Source organism: Temnothorax americanus, unplaced genomic scaffold (genome assembly GCF_048541705.1).
Source record: "Temnothorax americanus isolate GAGA-0224 unplaced genomic scaffold, ASM4854170v1 Scaffold5, whole genome shotgun sequence".
NCBI lineage: Eukaryota > Metazoa > Arthropoda > Insecta > Hymenoptera > Formicidae > Temnothorax > Temnothorax americanus.
In genome coordinates this window covers 1,743,039-1,761,037 of record NW_027509657.1, presented here as the reverse complement: position 1 = coordinate 1,761,037, position 17,999 = coordinate 1,743,039, and the positions used below count along the sequence as shown (strand labels likewise).

The 17,999-nt window shown below is 37.9% G+C and overlaps 2 protein-coding genes and 1 long non-coding RNA gene across 4 annotated transcripts in view; 2 read left to right on the top strand and 1 right to left on the bottom strand.

The window, feature by feature from the left end:
* The first annotated feature begins 903 nt into the window (after positions 1 to 903).
* R-l (rudimentary-like) lies at positions 904 to 3,821 on the top strand. 2 transcript variants are annotated; one of them, XM_077417790.1, is made up of 4 exons: positions 904 to 1,084; positions 1,348 to 1,493; positions 1,898 to 2,381; positions 2,481 to 3,821. In XM_077417790.1, exons 1-4 carry the CDS (start codon positions 919 to 921, stop codon positions 3,287 to 3,289), a joined length of 1,605 nt encoding a protein of 534 aa, XP_077273916.1. In that variant the 5' UTR covers positions 904 to 918; the 3' UTR covers positions 3,290 to 3,821. The 2 variants fall into 2 exon arrangements, with proteins under 2 accessions (XP_077273916.1, XP_077273917.1); XM_077417791.1 differs by having other exon boundaries at positions 983 to 1,059.
* Positions 3,822 to 4,430: 609 nt separating this feature from the next.
* The window catches only part of Pino (protein pinocchio), a 43,131-nt gene continuing 29,562 nt past the window's right edge, over positions 4,431 to 17,999 (top strand). Inside the window, exons 1-2 of the mRNA XM_077417809.1 lie at positions 4,431 to 4,674; positions 4,998 to 5,198. Of these exons, the coding sequence (XP_077273935.1) occupies positions 5,045 to 5,198 (154 nt within the window). The 5' untranslated portion in view covers positions 4,431 to 4,674; positions 4,998 to 5,044. The remainder of the gene's footprint in view (positions 4,675 to 4,997; positions 5,199 to 17,999) is intronic.
* Positions 13,317 to 15,267, bottom strand: LOC143904065 (uncharacterized). Its single transcript, XR_013258853.1, has 3 exons — positions 15,054 to 15,267; positions 14,894 to 14,961; positions 13,317 to 14,095 (listed from the first exon to the last, which is right to left on the bottom strand). It is a non-coding gene; the product is annotated as an uncharacterized LOC143904065 (long non-coding RNA).

Genomic DNA, 17,999 nt, shown 5'->3' with positions numbered 1-17,999 from the left:
ACTTTATTAATATTTTAATAATTAATATGTTATTATTTTAGATATATATATATTTTGCATATTTTATTTTTATATATTTTATATACATTTTATTTTACATATATGTTTGAAATAAAATGGAAAATTCTAAAACAAATACATTGCCTCAGCAATCTTTGTCAAGTTACATATTATGATTATATATGATGCGCTGATAGAATAAGAAGGATATTTAATCAGATTGATCGAAAAATTTATTTAGATTTCTGGTATATATATATGACTTTTATTATTGTCGCATTCAGTGGAGGCTAACTGCAGACCCAACGCAACAACTTGAAAATATTAAACGCTACATATAAAGTATACATATACATATATTTAGGATTAAAAGTTGAATTTGTATTATGAATTTAGCGCACTTAATTATTGTTTTAGGTACAAAGAAATATTTTATTATTTTGCTCCCAACTTTACACATTATTTTAATGCCGTTATTTATTTTTTTTTCTGTAATTATATATGTATAGTTTATAATCGTATATTAATATTTTTGTTCAAAAACTTTAGAAATGTTTTATTTAAAAAGTTGGCTGTTTAAACATTTAATTAAATCGATTAAATTTACTTGTTTACTTTGTGTTATTCCAATTTTGTATTAATTTTTCAATATATTAATAATTTTATTTTATTTATATAAATATATTTTAATATTTGTAATTTTATTGGGAATACCGTTAAGTTTTTCTGCGGTTGCGCAACAAATATTGGTATTTAATAAATCAACTGCATATAGAGTATTAATAAACTCGTTATTACCAATAACCCGTGGTATTTATCTTATAAAAACTTTTATGTATAAGAGTGTAATGATACCAAGTTTTTCGAATCAGATGTACATATAATACACTACTGTGCTACGTTCTTGACTTCTTGCACATGCGTCGAAAAATTGCGCAACGTGGTGGGGCTGCAGCCTGCACTCTGCAGCCTGCAGCGTTCGCTTTGGAGTTTGGACGCTTTCGTTTTCGTGCTGAAAGCGGCAGATGGGGCCGACGACGACGACACGTGAATCACGTGGTTCGTACAAGCAAGAAAAATATAGGTTAGATTTTTAATTTAACATTCCCTTTTTTTCTTTTTCCCCCAAAAATCCAGCTTATTGTTCGTAACATCGTAACTTACAATGTTTGCTATAAAATCTCCCGAAAATATATCCAGAAATAATTGTCACATAAAAGATAATAACGAGTTTAAAGAATACAATTTGTTCGAATTACATTTCGGAGCTACTTGTCTCCGCGGTGTCAACGTCAAATGTTTAACTTTTCGCACGAAAAATGTTTTAATGCATCGCTATAATTACAGTCGACATGGAGGCGCTCTTGAAAGAATTAGCTGTGGAACTGTACGAGATTCAGGCCGTGAAATTCGGGGAATTTAAGACGAAAATCGGTTTAAAAACGCCGGTATATTTTGACCTGCGTATAATAATCTCTCATCCGAAATTAATGGTAAGTATGTTACATATGTGAGCATCTTGATATATATATTGTAGATTTATATCAATGCAGGGATTAACTTTAATCTCGATTTAAATCGCTTATTCTTAAAACTAGAAGAAGATAAAAAGTGTAAATTAAACTGAGATTAAACTCTAGTTATTAAACTCTGGTTAACTTAATTGATGATTAACTCACTAGACGATATTACTTTTTTCAAGCTGGATAAAGGTACTAATTTTCTGACGCATAAAGAAAATATTAAAATACAGACAGCCGATTACATAATCAGAAATTAAATTGTTGTAAGCACTTTTGTCAGTTGAATTAATTTTCAATTGAGTTAATTGGAATTTAACGGAAGTTGCTTACGCCGTGCAATGCAAAGGATACTAATTTATTCTTCCTTATCGTAGGCGAAATTGGCGAGAGCTCTGTGGACACTGGTGGACGATCCTACGAAAGTGTCCCGAATTTGTGGTGTCCCGTATACCGCCCTGCCATTAACAACACTGATATCGGCGGAGGAAAATATTCCCATGTTGATGAAGAGAAAAGAGGCAAAATCGTATGGCACAAAGAAGTTAATCGAGGGTGCCTTCTCACCTGGTGAGACTTGCGCGATCGTTGAGGATATTATCACGAGTGGTAGTAGCATTTTAGAAACTGTCGACGCCTTGAAGAAGGAAAATCTGAGCGTGACGGAGACTTATGTGGTAATCGATAGGGAGCAGGGTGGCAGAAAGAATCTCGAGAATCATGGGCTCAAAGTCAAGAGTCTGTTTGTGACTACGCAACTTATGAAGTATCTCCTCGAGGCTGGAAAGATCACACCTGAAATGTTCAAGACTATCGATGATTATCTGGCAACAAATCGGGCACCGAGCGTTTCCGTTCGAGGTAAATTACTCGTAATAGATATTTTATAATTTATTATGCCGAGCACACTCTACATTCTAATTTTGTTCCAATCTTAATAACTATTGCGTTTATCTACAGGTGTGCCGGACGACAGACTGGAGCTGCCATATAGTAAACGCGCAAAATTAACGATGAATCCATTGGCCTCAAAATTGCTGGAGCTAATGGCATCAAAGCAAACTAATCTCTGTTTAGCGGCCGACCTAAAGGAAGCGGACGCGATTTTGGAATTAGCAAACGTGACGGGGCCTCATATTGCCGTGCTGAAGACTCATGTGGACATCATAGAGGATTTCAATGAAAGCTTTATTCTTCGGCTTAAGAAACTGGCGAAGCAGCACAGGTTTTTATTGATGGAAGACCGCAAGTTTGGCGATATTGGCAACACGGTATCGTTGCAGTACAGACACGGCTTGTACAAGATCGCCGAATGGGCCGACTTGATCACGGTGCATCCGGTATCGGGAGCGTCTGTCATCGACGCGCTGAAGAAAAGCGTGGAGAATATCAGCGAGCCCCGTGGCATTTTCCTGGTCGCCGAGATGTCGTGCGAAGGTGCGTTGACCACCGGCGATTATCCGAAGAGCGCGGTCTCGATGGCGGAGAAAGCCTCCGATCTGGTAGTAGGTCTCGTGAGCCAATCCAATCTTTCGGCGCAACCCGGACTGCTCCAACTGACACCCGGTGTCAAGCTGTCCAAAAGTGGCGACGGGTTAGGTCAACGATATAACGATCCGAGATCTGTTATCAATGCCGGTGCTGATTTAGCAGTCGTTGGCAGGGGTATCACGCAGGCGCCTGACGGTTATCTGAAGGCCACTTTAGAATACAGAAGGGAACTTTGGAACGCGTACGAGGAGCGGATAAATGCAATCAATATTACATAGTAATATATTGTAATTGATATATCATTTACAAATTATTTTTCTACAATTTTATCTTCCGTTTCAGCGGGATCTGCGCAAAGATATTTTTCTAGCGCGTATATTTTAATGAATATTTTAATTGTTAGATTTTCGCAGTTCAGTTTTTGCATATATTCCCTTTTTCGATGAAATAAAAATATAAAACACATATGTATGTACATACATACATATCATTTTATATGATTTTAAATTTTTCAAAGATAATCTAAATTATAGTAAAATAGAATGAAAAATTCTAAAACAGTACATTGCCTGAGCATTTATCTTTGCTAAATGATTATGACGCACTAATGGAAGAAATACATTTAATCGGATAAAGTAGAAAGCTTCTTTATATTTTTGGTAAGACTTTTTATCTATAGAATAACTGCAAAGACAATAGCAAGAAACCTACGAGTTTTTGAAACCACGATTTAATGTTAAAAATAGGTATGTATTTATTATTAATCGAACTTTGCATAATTTGTACAAATACACAATTTATTCCACAGAATTGATGATAAGTATATTATTTTTATATGAATACATATAACACATACATGTACAAAGCAAAACTCCGTCTGTTTTTTTTCCTATTTTGTGACAGATAAATCTAAAGGTGTTTACAGGGTAAGGCCCTTCTTCTCGTCGTAATTTTTTTTTAATTTTTTTAAATAAGTGATCACGAATTTGAACTTGGTAACCGTCGAGCACGTAGTACAGTATACGTTCAGAAGTTATTTTATTAAACGAATCCTCTGCGTTTTACGCATTGCTTTCTCACAACCCATCCTGACGTGCTAACAATCCCTTTTTGAAAAACTCATATTTTTTAAATTTAAAATGCAGTAGCTTCTCGCGCTCGCGTGTAGATAACAAATATAACAACATACACATTATGAAACTGAAATATCGAGCGAATCTCAATCTCTGTTATCAAAACATGAATTTAAGAGAATTAAAGTAAAGATGAGATTTTTGAGAATAAGCTGCTCGATCTCGTTCGTTGCGAATCGCAGATCGCCGAGAGAGGCGGCACGCGGCACGCGGCATCGTCCTGAAGTCAGTCGCGCGCCATTCGTCAGCGAGTAGCGGCGATTTTTCCGTGCGATAATGCACGTCAGGTGTCAGTCGACAGCCGCTTGTCGTCGCGCGCGGATCATCGAAAAAAGGGGAAGGAGAGAGAGAGAGAGAGAGAGAGAGAGAGAGAGAGAGAGAGAGAGAGAGAGAGAGAGAGAGCGGCACGACAGATCCTTGAATCTTCCGCAAAACCTAACTGATAACGAATGTCGCGAAGGTGACGGCAACGATAAGCTGAGCCCGAGCATGTCGGCGTGACATATATCGTTCGCACCATCGTTAACCAGGTAATAAAATTATCGCTGCGCAATTTGTATAATCCCGTAATCGCGCCATGTGCCGCCAACTTCGCTCCGCTCGCCGTTTCGAAACGCGAAAGCGTGGTGTCGTCGTGTCGTCGTCGTCGAAATGATCGAACGACGGACGGCGCGCGGAACGAACGTGTCCAAAACTTTGAATACTCCGAGTAATCAAAATTACGTATGGATATTCTACGTAATCCTTTTGCAATAACCAAATTCCGCAGCGTATACATTCGAATTTCTACGATTCCGCAAAAATGGTGGACGTGACGTTTCACGGGCTGGCGCTTCTTGTCCGCCGATTTTAGAGAGCCGAAGCATCGTCCTTCGTCCCTCATCCGTACACCGGCGCGGCATGACGGAGACGACGACGACGCTGACGGAATTCGAGGAAAGCGTGTCCTTCGACGCGGACGATCCGGACTTCGCGCCGCCAACGTCGGACTCGGTGCGAGATGTCCTCCGCGACGCGCGTCGCTTCGCCGACGCCAAATACGACGTTAGCAAAGGTAGGCTAACACACCCCGACTGCCTCCTAATCGCTCTCCCCTCCCCACCTCCTCTCGTCGCCGGCGGCGTTCTTTATTTTTAGCCTATTTTTAGTCTAATCTTAGCCCTCACTTTAAACTCGCCTTACAATCGCTTCAATTTACGGCGGACTAATGATCGTAATGGAAGAGGGGGGGGGGGGAGGGACTGAACGTTAGAAAGCGAACGATATTCATTACCATCGATTATTTTCACGGTATTGAACTTCGAACGGTGGTGTCGTTTTAAAAAGAACGCCCACAGCTTGTGCTTTCCGTAAATAACCTACGCCCAGAAAGTAGTCCTCTTTCTTCTCTTCTTTTCCGTTTCTTCGCGAAACGAGACGTGCAATAATAAGGCGCAAGTTTTAGAACAATATATTTTTAATCAAACTAAACGTCAAATCAATTATTTGTTTATCGATTGAAAATCAACGACAAAAAGTTCATTATAATTAAAAAGAAAAGAACTCGCGTCGTTACAAAATACAGCGTGCAATCGTTTTATTGTATTTTTAGACCAGACTGTCCCAAGGTTAAGCAAAATCGATGCCGAGATTATGGGATGTCGATGGCGCGATGAGGTGTCGTTACTTCACATTGCAATATTACGATATTACATAAGACGATAAGTACATTTTCGACTCGTGCGGTTATGAAATTTTGTGGAAAGTAGATAAATTAAAAGGAATTGACATTCCACTTTCTATAAATTTATATTCTATAATACTCACACGAACGTCGATGATATCTCGATATCGAGAACGCGATCCTAAAAAACTCTGCCCTTTTCTACTATCCTGTCTATCCTTCCATCCTCTTGCAAGTGAAGAATACAGTTTTTCGATAGAAAAACCATATTGTATTATATACCGCTTTCTAAGTCACGCTTTATTCGGTTATATCGCTATACGTTTTACACTCTAAAGATCGACAAGATTGTCTATCTAATCGCTTCTAAGATATACAAGACGCGAGGTATACAATGGTGACGGTTTGTGACGAGAAATTGTGACGAGAGATAAAGAGAAATCCGCGCGAAATTCGAGTAGGAGATCTCCAAAATAATCGGCAATTATCTCGAGGAGATTGGGTATTTCTCGTTTCGCCGCTGCAAATCCAGTGTGTCATTTTAACTGAAGTTCTTTTTACACATTTCTTTTGCCGTTTTAAATCACGTCATTTAACACGGTTGAACGTATTAACTTTCAATTTGATTAATAACGGGTTAATTTAATTAACATATGCAACAAAACATGTAAAACGAGTTTCAGTCAAATGTGTCATTATCAGACGTTTATGCGTGTAGAAGTAACACACTTGGATTTATAGTGTCCGTTTTGCTTTCACGCACAATCAGAAAATTCGTGTACTTTTGTGAAAAAATATGCTGATTAAAGTTTTTGTATTAAATAATCAACATGTCCATGTGTGTGTAAATTTAACACATATCTGCTATGTCAACTAAACAAATATAAAATGTAAAATTATTAAAATGTTTTAAAAAATATATTAAAGTAACAATTTTTTTGTACATATTAATTAAATGTGTTAAAATTGGCAGGAAAAGAGTGCTAATTTTACTCTATAGTTGTTACATTTGTAAATTATAAAAAGGACATTTCTTATGTGTTAATCTCATCATAAAAGTTACGTTAATGTACACCCAATTAACTCCAAATTACGATCAAAATTACATTTCTTTTCTGTTGAGAATATTTTAACATGGTATCTCAGCGTTACACTTGACACAAACACATTATGTTAAATTAACACCAAAATTGAGTGGACCGTATGTTAAACGTAACGCAAGTTTTCCTGTGTCTTAATGTGCAGCGATGCTCGTGTTGGCGCGTGTCGGTGTGCCCTCTCGTACATTCGTAAAGCGGCCACCGGCCACGCGCCACGTCCGTATCAGCGCGGCGCGTGACCGATGCGTGCGACATCGCGACTCGACGAGCGTCGCGCGTGTTAGATTTTAAAGTGCGCAAAATGCGAAATTCTCGCGCGCGCAATTTTCTCACGGATATTCGGATACGCGGCATTCCTGATGAGTGATGAATAACGAAGAAGAGAGAGGGACGCGCGCGCGCGCGCTAGCGCTTCGGCGCTCGATCCGTTCTTACGCAAAGACCGACCGCTCGCACTTTCATCCGTCGATCTTTGTCCGGCCGCGGCGTGATATGAATGAATTAACGATGACACGGCGACGGAAGTGCTACATTTGCAAAGCGAAATCTTTTGCGTAACGGAATTTTCCTCGCGCACGTTCATTCGGGCCCGGTCACGATATATACAATGTATAATCCGAGATTATATATTCTTTGTAGGAAGGGAAAAAAAGTCCATCTTTTATTTAAAAAACATTTAAAACGCGTGTCTGAAAGAGATAGCACAACTCAGTGACGTGTTTGCAATAGCTTTTGATTTTTATGTGCCGTCTGGATTGTCTGGACTTTATCTCTGGATTCGAATAAAAACATGCACGAATTTTGATGCGAGAATATGATTAAGTCGGTACATCGCTGAATATATGATTTTATCTAAGCTTCTTTATCGCTCTCTTCGATTCATATAATATAAATGTATAGGCGGGATAAAAGCATTAAAGTGAATCGCGAGAGTTTTTATAAAATTAGGTAAACATTCGTGAAAAATCAAGATCGTTAATTCTGATTACACAGGATCAGGTTATTTAATTTTTTAATACATTTTATATAGACACAAGATTTTTTTTAAATCGTAGATTTATATTAAAACGCGAAGCGAGAAAGGTGGGGACACGGAGAGAGTCGTAATATTTTCGAACGAAGACTCTCACATCTCGAGAATCGCGTATTCAATTTCGCGGAATCAATTCTCGCTCTGTTGGTTCTGGCTAACAATCCGCCTACTCTTTGCATATATTTCCATGCTGTTGCGATAAACCGCGATCTTCTCTCGCGGAGGGATGAATCAGCGCGCAGACGAAAATGAGGATCTTCTCGGAAGGATCTCCCGCGCGGAGAGAACGCGCGCGGCGCTCCTTATCGTTCTTGCCCCATCCCCCGTCGTCGTGCCCCGCGCGCGACTCTATTATTATATTATGCTAACACGCACGGCGCGGCGAAGGGCACGAAACTCGATCTACCGACAAAATTGGATCCGCGACGGCTATCGCCTTCCTTCCCGAGAACTCGACGTACGTCGGAACCGATGCCGGTGGTAGTGGTGTTAAGTATACGTCTCGCACGTGCGCTAATCGTGCAAATAAAGAGCATCCTTTGTTATATGCGATAGGGGTGGAGGGAGGGTAGAGAGACGCTCCTTTGTCGCCACCGAAGGGTATATCATTTGGGTTCTTGGGTAGGTTCATTGTAAATGACGAGGATTGTCGAGTATTATTTTGCAAAAAGGGAGAGTCTAGTGTGTATTAATATAGCACAATTAAAGCATTACGTGTCTAAAATTAATTAAATAAAAAATTATATGCCGTAGAGTCATATATTATTCGATCTTTTTATTTCAAAAGAAAAAATATATTACTTTATTAATCTTATTACGTATATATATATATATATATATATATATATATATATATATATATATTGTGTACGTGACTGCATTTTCTTGAAAATAAAAATAATAAATAAAATACATGATTTCACATATAGATATATCGTATATTTTATTTGCTATTTTTATTTTTAAAAGAATACACCCACATATATGTATAAGGATATGTTTTTTCTTTCAAAATAAAATGCGATTATACATATGTATAAGGATATGTTTTTTCTTCCAAATTAAAATATCAAATAATATACGATTATACATATATTTTCTGCAATGCTACGCACACCAAACTAAAATTAATAAATTATATAATTATATTTCATACGTTACATCTTCTTTGTGAAATGTTTAACTTTAGAGAAAGATTAAACGTAGAAATTAATTAACTAATTTTTTGTTTGACATAATTTTGCACGTATATAGATTTATAATTACCGCGTACAGTTCTCTACCCTATCAAACGCATCGGTTTCTCATAATCGCCCGTTAGATGGCGACTAAAAGCCTTTTTCTAAGTGGAGAATATTGAAGCTGGATAATCTTATGACTAGTACTCAACCTTGTATTCTTTTTTTTATGCAATATAAAAAAAATGAAGAATATATTGATGAAAGTTAAATCGAATCTTACAAAAAGGCATCACATTCATATGTCATTGCATATCGTACATATGAAGTAAATGAGAAACATGTAATTAATGCGTTTAAATTTATTCCTTTACGTATTTCGTTTCTCTGCGCAGTGAATTTTTTTTAGCACTTAACGGCCTCAGTTTTTTATTTGCGTTGTTGCACAATCTGCTACGCATTGCATGCACGGAAAAGAAAAGATGTTGAAGAATTGCTTTCGATGTAGAACATATTCTGCTAAAAAAAAGCAGACAAGTTCAAACCCGAGAGATTGAATTGCGCGTGCACGAGTGGTTCTCCTTACACGTGCGCACGTGGCTCGTGTACACGCGATGAATTCAATAATACACGTGAACCAGCGAATTCACCGGGAATCCCTATTCCGCAGCGCTTCTGCCGCTTCTACGTTTCTGAAGTAAATCGAGCATAATGAAACGCGCCTGAAAGAGAACTAGGAAAAGATTCACAGATCACGAGGCGCAGTTAAAGAAATGGTTGTTTGGCCGCTCGTCCCATTTGTTTTGCTTCTTCGTCTTTCCATTTACAATATTTACATCAATAAACTCGGAGAGACTCGTTTCATCATCCCGAGAGATCGAGAAAAGTTGGTTTCTGTTTTTTTTCTTTTTTTCTTTTTTTTTGCGCGCGAAATTTTCTGCGAAAACAGGATCGCCGGGTTTATCGAAGACCCCCTGCGCGTACGTATAGGCGCCACGACCTCTCAACTTTCACATTAGCGTCTGTGATAACGATAATAAATCATATACCATACTACGTATATGCTGCGGTTAATTCAGAAATTATTATCGCTTTCTTCTCGATTGACCTCTACGTGAAGTTAATTCCATTTTTAGAATATGTCGACAAAGTTTTGGGGTTCTTGATATACGTTCCCCAGAAAACTTTTGCTACTAAAAGATAGAAATCCAAAGGTACATATGTAGTTGCACGAAAATGATGAAATAACTTTTTTATTTTCGATTAAGATGAAAAAAGTGAGTTGAAACAACATATTTTGGACTTCTGTACCTTTTTACGTGTAATAACTCTAAATTGTTTACTCTCCTCTCGTTCTATCTGAAAATTCATTTTTATTACGAAATTATTCTGAATTGGAAAAATATACGTTTAAGGGTGAATGCATTCAACAACGCGCGTTATCGGCCTATCCTATGAAAGACTTCGGTTTAAATTTATCTCCCAGCAGCGAACTCGTCGCTCACGCACTTTGCGATCCGAAGACTGCGTTCGCTATTTGGGCGCTTTCGTGCTGATGAAAGCGTCACAGTCCATCTTTATTGCTCATTACATGTTGAAAAAAGATGGAGTGATGCTTTCAGCACGAAAGCGTCCAAAGCGAACGCAAAAGTGCAGCGTCTATATAGACGCGTATTATTTGTTTTTTCGTTTTTTTTTTCGTGGTGACAACGGCCGATATATATACCGCGTTAATAAAATGTTGATGCGTTAAATGGAAATGATCGACAGACGTGCCGTAATATATTCGACATAATAATAAATTCTGAGGCGATGCACAAAAAAATTTGTCTACCGAAAAAAATCAAGCCTATGTGACAGTCACTGTTTTTCCTTATTTATCAATTTTATCTCTTTTATGTGACGTAACAATGTAATTAACGTTATTGTATATTGGTGGTAATAAATTAGGAAAGAAATATATTTATTGTCACGTATGTGTAAAGTGACGCGGCGGTTTAAATATCGCACGAGTTATTTATGTAACCAGGCAGTATAAAATATGAATATTTATCCGAATCGTCGCGGATGCACCTTCACATCGCGACATTCGACATGACCGTATACTGCTATTATCGATTATATAAGCGTTCGTCGTCTACAATGCGCGATATCGCGAAGATTCCACGAGTCAGTTCGCCGATATACGTATAATAATTCGATCGCGTTTCCGCCCGACGACGCGCAGCACGACGTCAATTGTAATTTTACGTGGCCTTGTATTGTGAAAACCTCACGGGCAGTGGCTAAGCTATAACTTAACGCGATAATTACATAATGTCGCAAAAAATACAATAGGAGATACCTAATTTTCAGTATTTTCACTTAATGGTAATTAAATGTTCTTTTTCAAGGAATTCTCACCGCACAAGTTTTTTTTTATAAAATATGTTCGACGAATCGAATTGAATTATTATTTTAAAATCCTCTCTTCCACGACAAATATTATTCTCATTAAGCGATTTAATAGTGAGATAACTTTATTAATGGAAGTCGCATTTTTCTTTCTTATATTTTTCTCAGAAACATACATTTTTTTGCCGCCAGTGACATATTGCGATTTGAGAAACTCTGTATCACAGAGAATAACTGGAAGCGAGCGTTCTTGGTGCATGAGCCAGAAGTATGAAACCTAATATATCTCCAAGGAACTGCCTTTGTCCGGGTATGTCAAACTCGTTATCGGCGTGATCCACTTAATGAGACGAGCGGCAATGGAGGCGTCGGTAGGTACGCGTGCGGCCGGCGGCGTAACGTCAAGTTCGCGCTTTAATGCCGTGACGGTCATCGACGCATTCTGTGTCTCCCGTCTCTATATACATATAACTATTTGCATTTACATATACCAAAGAAAATGAGAGTTCAAGAAAACAAGATATACAAGACGATAAAAAAATGATACGATATAAATAAGTTTTTATCGAAGCAATAAAATCTAAAAGCAAAATAAAATCGATATAAATAAGAAAAGCGAGATGACGATGGAGGAAATTTCCGCAGAAGTCAGCTTTAATAATAACTTCGACTCGATTTTAATATGACAGGATCGTTTCTCTTTTTTTATTGTCCGTCTGGTTGTGCGATTCGAACGGAGTCGTGTGCGCGCGACGACCGCGACGCCGAGATTGCAATGTCAATAACAATCCCTGTTGTCTTGAGTTGGCGGGAGAGATAAGTATGACGAAAACATACCGGGGCGATACTCACTTGGGGGTCTGATAACCCCCATCGAGGAAGCCACCGCTTTTTTTCATCTTATTTATCACTGACACTATATATATATACACATATATATATATATATATATTGTTTTCTATATTAGGCATTAGCTTGCATGTGCGTGTACGGATATGTGGCACGACATTTACACAACGAATTGTGTAACAATAATCCCGTCAGTTTACAGCAGAGTTTTATTTTAAAAGATAACAGCGACTCCCCTGCGTCCTCCGTGATACGTTGTTGCCAATCTCACGCATCTTCAATAAAATTCAGATATACCGTTTTATGATTGTCGAGATAAATCGGCAAAATGATGCATAAAAGTCCCGCTTTCTCCGAAAAAACTCTAGCGATCTAAAATGCTAAATTATATAAATTTATCGAAAATCGACCTAAAAAGAGGGAGGACCTCCAACGTGGGGCATCTTTCTCCGCGGAAATACGATATGTCGTCGTAGAAAATGCAAATTGCTCTTCTCTCTCTCTCCTTTTCCGTATTTTACATGCGTCGTGCACATATCGGGCAGGAACGAGTTTTCGTAACGATCTCTCGGGACGTTTATTGATGTGGACACACTTTTATTTTTTGCTCTATTAAGTCTTTATTCAACGCTCTAATCACGACGATGCTGCCGCGACTTTCCTTCGAAAGACGTAGTCACCTTTGCATATATCTTCTTTTAAAGAGTATTTTTATCCATCTTTATTCACGCGACCTAATTGTTTGCCTCACTTGTTTCATCTTCCTCATTCCGGAATATTCATTCCGGGATGATCGTCACGGGCGAACCGTAAGAAATTCGCTTTTATCTCGTTCCGCGCACTTACTTAAGCAAAGCGAATAATTTCTCGAGGTTTTCCTACATACGTGAAGTCCTACGCAAATTCAATTTATGCAGCCTCTACATAAATTGTTTCGAAGCAACGACGTAACATCGTCAGGAGACAACTCCGTCATCCATTCATCGCGGGGTTTGCGTGTTCAACTCTGCCTTTATAATTTTTTTTTTAATTCTTGTCAGAGGTTCCGCACCTCCTACGTAACGAAACTAATTAATGAGTTCTTTTCTTTACTCTTTTTTTCATCGTCGAAAATATACAACGACGAGTGGTTTGTGTCGTGTAACTTTTTTTTATAATTATCGATCTTAGAGAGAGCGATGAGCGAAGGATATTGGATTACGTGCGTTTCATTATAGTTGTTGAAATGTTTATTGAGGTATCGTCCTTAAAGCTAAGCTTGTCGGCAGAGTTCAACTTCTTTATTTAGACGGCCTATTCACCGCCGGGCCCTCCTCTATATAATGTAGAAATTACGCGAGTACACATGCATGCATACGCCATATGTACGCACACGCGGACACACACGCGCGAGAATAAGCAATTTCCTTAAACGAAGGAAGTGGGCAAGTGCCTAACCTTCTCTCCAATAAGAGTCACAACCTGAATGGCGCTTTACAAGCGGTAAAATGCATTCACGTGATCGGCATCTCGGGTATATACTTGCAACTTGCAACTCGCGCTGCGCGTGTACTTACCTGCCGTGTCTCTTGATATGACGTTTCCCAAGTAACTCGAATCCCACGTGTCGTTAGATATCGATTTCGTGGCCACCGGTCTACGCATCAGGATTTCAATTGGCATTTATAATGTACCCCTCCATCGATTTTCCAAGTTATATTAATTAATCTTTACTGAAGTTGTTGCAACTTGATGCTGAAAAGACGAACGACGTATTTTGAAAGTATACATTATGTATAATATGTACATAACGTTTATAGAAAGTATATTTTTGTACGTAACGTAGCATAAAAATTCAAGAAAAGATTTTTCATTACACTTTTATCGTCGTTACGTTTTCAGTATTATTTTATGTTACACGCGTATAAAATACTTTTTGTAATTTAATGCATATAAAATTTGAAGGAAGCGTGTTTAACATATATTTCACAAGGGGAAATTCTATAAGATTTGAAGAAAGTATATTGGAAAGCGGTAAACTCGCTCAAAATTTCACTTCAGTCTGATCTAAAGAAGGTGAACCTGGATGGTCAACCGAGGAATCTCGACGAATGTTATTCTTATTGCGGTTTATCCCGGCGGTTTCGTCTGCGCGCGTAGCTCATCCTGACCGAAAAAGAACACCGTACACGGTAGAACGGCTATTTTTAGCAGCCGGTGTTGTATGTCCTGCATCTTTTATTAGCTAAGCAGTTTGCGTTGAAAAACATTCTTGACAGAATTGCTGATAATTCGGACTGCATACGTAAAACCACTTTGCAAAGAATTGCACGCGCGCGCACGTGTATTATGTAATCCTATATCGACAATAGATCTTATCGCTGATCTCGAATAAATTCTACACGATTGACTTTGTAATGATACAAATTTGCTTGATTTTGGAATAATACGCAACGAATTACTTACTCTGCTATTTACACTTCTAATGATCTAATAAAAACAGGTCTTTGGTCTTTACGAAAGGTTTCGTGGAAAATTAAATCGATTACTTACAAAGTCTTTATCTTAATCTTATTGAAGATATTTCAAACTGCAGATTTAAATGGACTGCTGCTTGAACGCTGATTAACACATAATATCTAATTTCGTCTATTTTTTGAAAAACGGTAAGAAACGGTAATTCACACAATTTGTAACTGACATTTCTACGGACCTCGTCGTTCGTCGACCATTTTCTCAGACGCCAGATGGTCCTGAGATCTGTTTGCCTCCGATGCGAAATCACCTGACTGCCGCTGCCGGTGCAATCCGGCTCGCATATGCTTTGAGAAAAGCTGCGTTAAGAGAATAGTAGCAGTGTCATCATGTTTACCCGTTCAACTGTGTTTACGGCGAAATACGCATCGTACGCTATACCATATGTCGACTATATATATGGCCCGCTAATAAATTAAATTTATATTTAGCCACGAATAAATCGCGTCGTGTATAAAAATAGCCACTTCCAGGTGCGAGGTGGTCTTTAGTTTGTCTGAACAATTATTTCGCTTTACTTACGCGCTTATTTTAACCTGCAGTCCCACCTCGAATTCCTATAAGGTGCTTTATATTCTTCATTATACCGGATATTGTTTGAATGGCTGATTTTTTTCAACCTATTCTCGAGTTCAAACTCAAGCGAGCAACATATTGTCATTTCTGAAGAAAATCACGTTATATAGAAATATCGCGTACTATATGCACATTTATTTTTATTTGAAAGTTACATTTATAGTTTGCCTCTTTAATACTAATTCTAAATAAAGTAAATTTAATTAACATTTTATATGCAACCCGATAAAGTTACATATTACGCGGAACAATAAGTTTAGAGTGAGAATAATATTTGAATGAATATACATATTTTTGAAAACTTAATGACTCAGGTCTTTCTTGCGTATGTCGTCGCACGCACTTGCGTGTGTATTTTAATTTTTCTGCGCAAAGAATTATATTTGACGCAATCGACATTGGAAATGCAAATATTTGCGATTTACGTCGCGAAAAAACCGTCGATCTCTCTTTACCCCTCTCAATCGGGCGGGCCTGTCGTTAACAGAAAACACAGATTCCCCAGCATTCTACGGCTCTTATCTCAGGTGTTTGAACTCCGTTGAAATGTCAGATAAGTAATGAGCGCGTTCGGAAAAGTATATCTTTTGTTGCAAGCTCGCTATATACTGGTACGATCGCGCTCGTCATCGTCGACCTCGAATTTCGCAACGGCACACGCGCGAAACGTGACCACGAACGCGCCGCGAAATCGTTTATCTGATAAGGTGCGAAAAGTGGCCGCGTTCTTATACGGCAGCCGATTTCCTTTCCGTTCTCTTCACCCAATAATAATTTAATGAGCGTTGATAACTTAAAGATAACTTACAGATACGGGATACGTGACGTAGATGTAAAAAAGAAAAAACCGGTCGATCGTTTTTCGATCGGTCACGCTTATTTGCATTGATAAAGAACATTTAAGCGAGCAACATTTTATTTCAGAATTTATAAAGTTCAGAATAAACGAGACAGGAAATTACATGTATATAATTTATAGTGCGATATTATAAAATACGGCGCATACATATATACCATTATATTAAATTGTTGTACGGATATAAATTACTTTTTTATTTTCAGTTAAATTATTATTATTTACTTATGTTTCTATAAATATATAAGTATACATATGTTTCAAGATTAAACAATTATCGAATTTTTATAACGAAATTTGCGTAACTTTTTTCTAAATATAAAATATACATTTTAGAAATGAAAAAAATTGATATTATATAAAATAAGATTTGTGAAAAAAAATACTTGAGACAAGGGGAATCGATTAGATATTTATATTTGTGTCCGTTCACGTGATCACAGCAAATGATCATGCTTTGTTTTCTGTTTGGGAGAAATTTTTGGTTCGAGGAACGAGAAATGAGAAAGATTATGACATATCATCAAGAAACGAGTCACCAGACCCGATAATTCCTACGATAAAGTGCCGCTGGCATACATGGGTCCGAACGTGCGCGCAGCTCTGAACTTCAGCACGCGTGATAAATCACGCAGACGAGACAGAAATTTACTGCGTTTATTGGGGCAACGCACGCGCTGCAAAAGTGATTTACATACGATGAATGATGAAATTATGAAGCTGCAATGAGCGAATCAGAGCGAAGACGCGTGACCGGAATCTCTATTTCGAACGCGGCGTGTGCAGTAAAAATTACCGGAGTTTCCTGACCAATCGATAGCCGTAACACACCACGCAGGACCTATGACCTTGGTGTCTGGGAATTATCTCGTTCTGTAATATTCGTAGGAATATTACCACCACTCCGCTTGGATTCCTTCAGTGTACTCCCATTTAATTCCGCCTCGCTGCTCTCAACTCGCTGATTGCAAATTGTTAACTAATTTTGACCTACGATACACGCTCGCGAATTGTGCTGTAAAGCCAGTATTATACAAATTTATATTAAGAAAAAAAATCAAATTTAGATTTGAAAGAAATGCAGCAGAATTTGATGCTTGATAATTTTTGCTATTACAAAAGTTTATAGAATAAAAATTCACTTAATATATTAGCTGAAATTCTTTAAGGGGATAATTTAACAGAATTCTGGATATGAAAGAAAGAATAATTACTTTATGTTTAACATATAATTAAAATTAAATGTTGCCGTATGTATGGAATTAAATATTATATGTATACAACGCTCGATCGTTAGATGTTTGTAGCGCGATAACTTTATATAGATCCATGTGCTCGCGATTGCATCACAAATTGCATAGGCTTGCACGCAAGCTCGGAGGAAAATTTATTTAATAATCGCCCAAGGTCGTATTTATTTCCGCATGTTTATATAATTTTATATAATTTCCCTTATTGTCTTTTTAAGCCAGTAATTGGAAATGCGACTTGAAGCGTCTAAAGAACTATCCGAGTTACTCGAATAATCGAAGAGGCCGCGACGAGAAGTCAGCCTGGAATGTCCTTGTGACAAAATCCGTGAGCGTGTAATGTAAGATTTTCATGGATCAGTCGTAGAAATTTTATCATCGCGATTTTTCGATTCATGGAAAAATAATGCGGTAGCGGCGGGGAACGCGTTCCGCATAAACT

Coding starts and splice junctions, on each gene's coding strand:
- R-l (XM_077417790.1), top strand. CDS start 919: ATGCGTCGAAAAATTGCGCAACGTGGTGGGGCTGCAGCCTGCACTCTG. Junction 1,085..1,347: donor TACAAGCAAGAAAAATATAG/GTTAGATTTTTA, acceptor CTATAATTACAG/TCGACATGGAGGCGCTCTTG. Junction 1,494..1,897: donor TCTCTCATCCGAAATTAATG/GTAAGTATGTTA, acceptor TCCTTATCGTAG/GCGAAATTGGCGAGAGCTCT.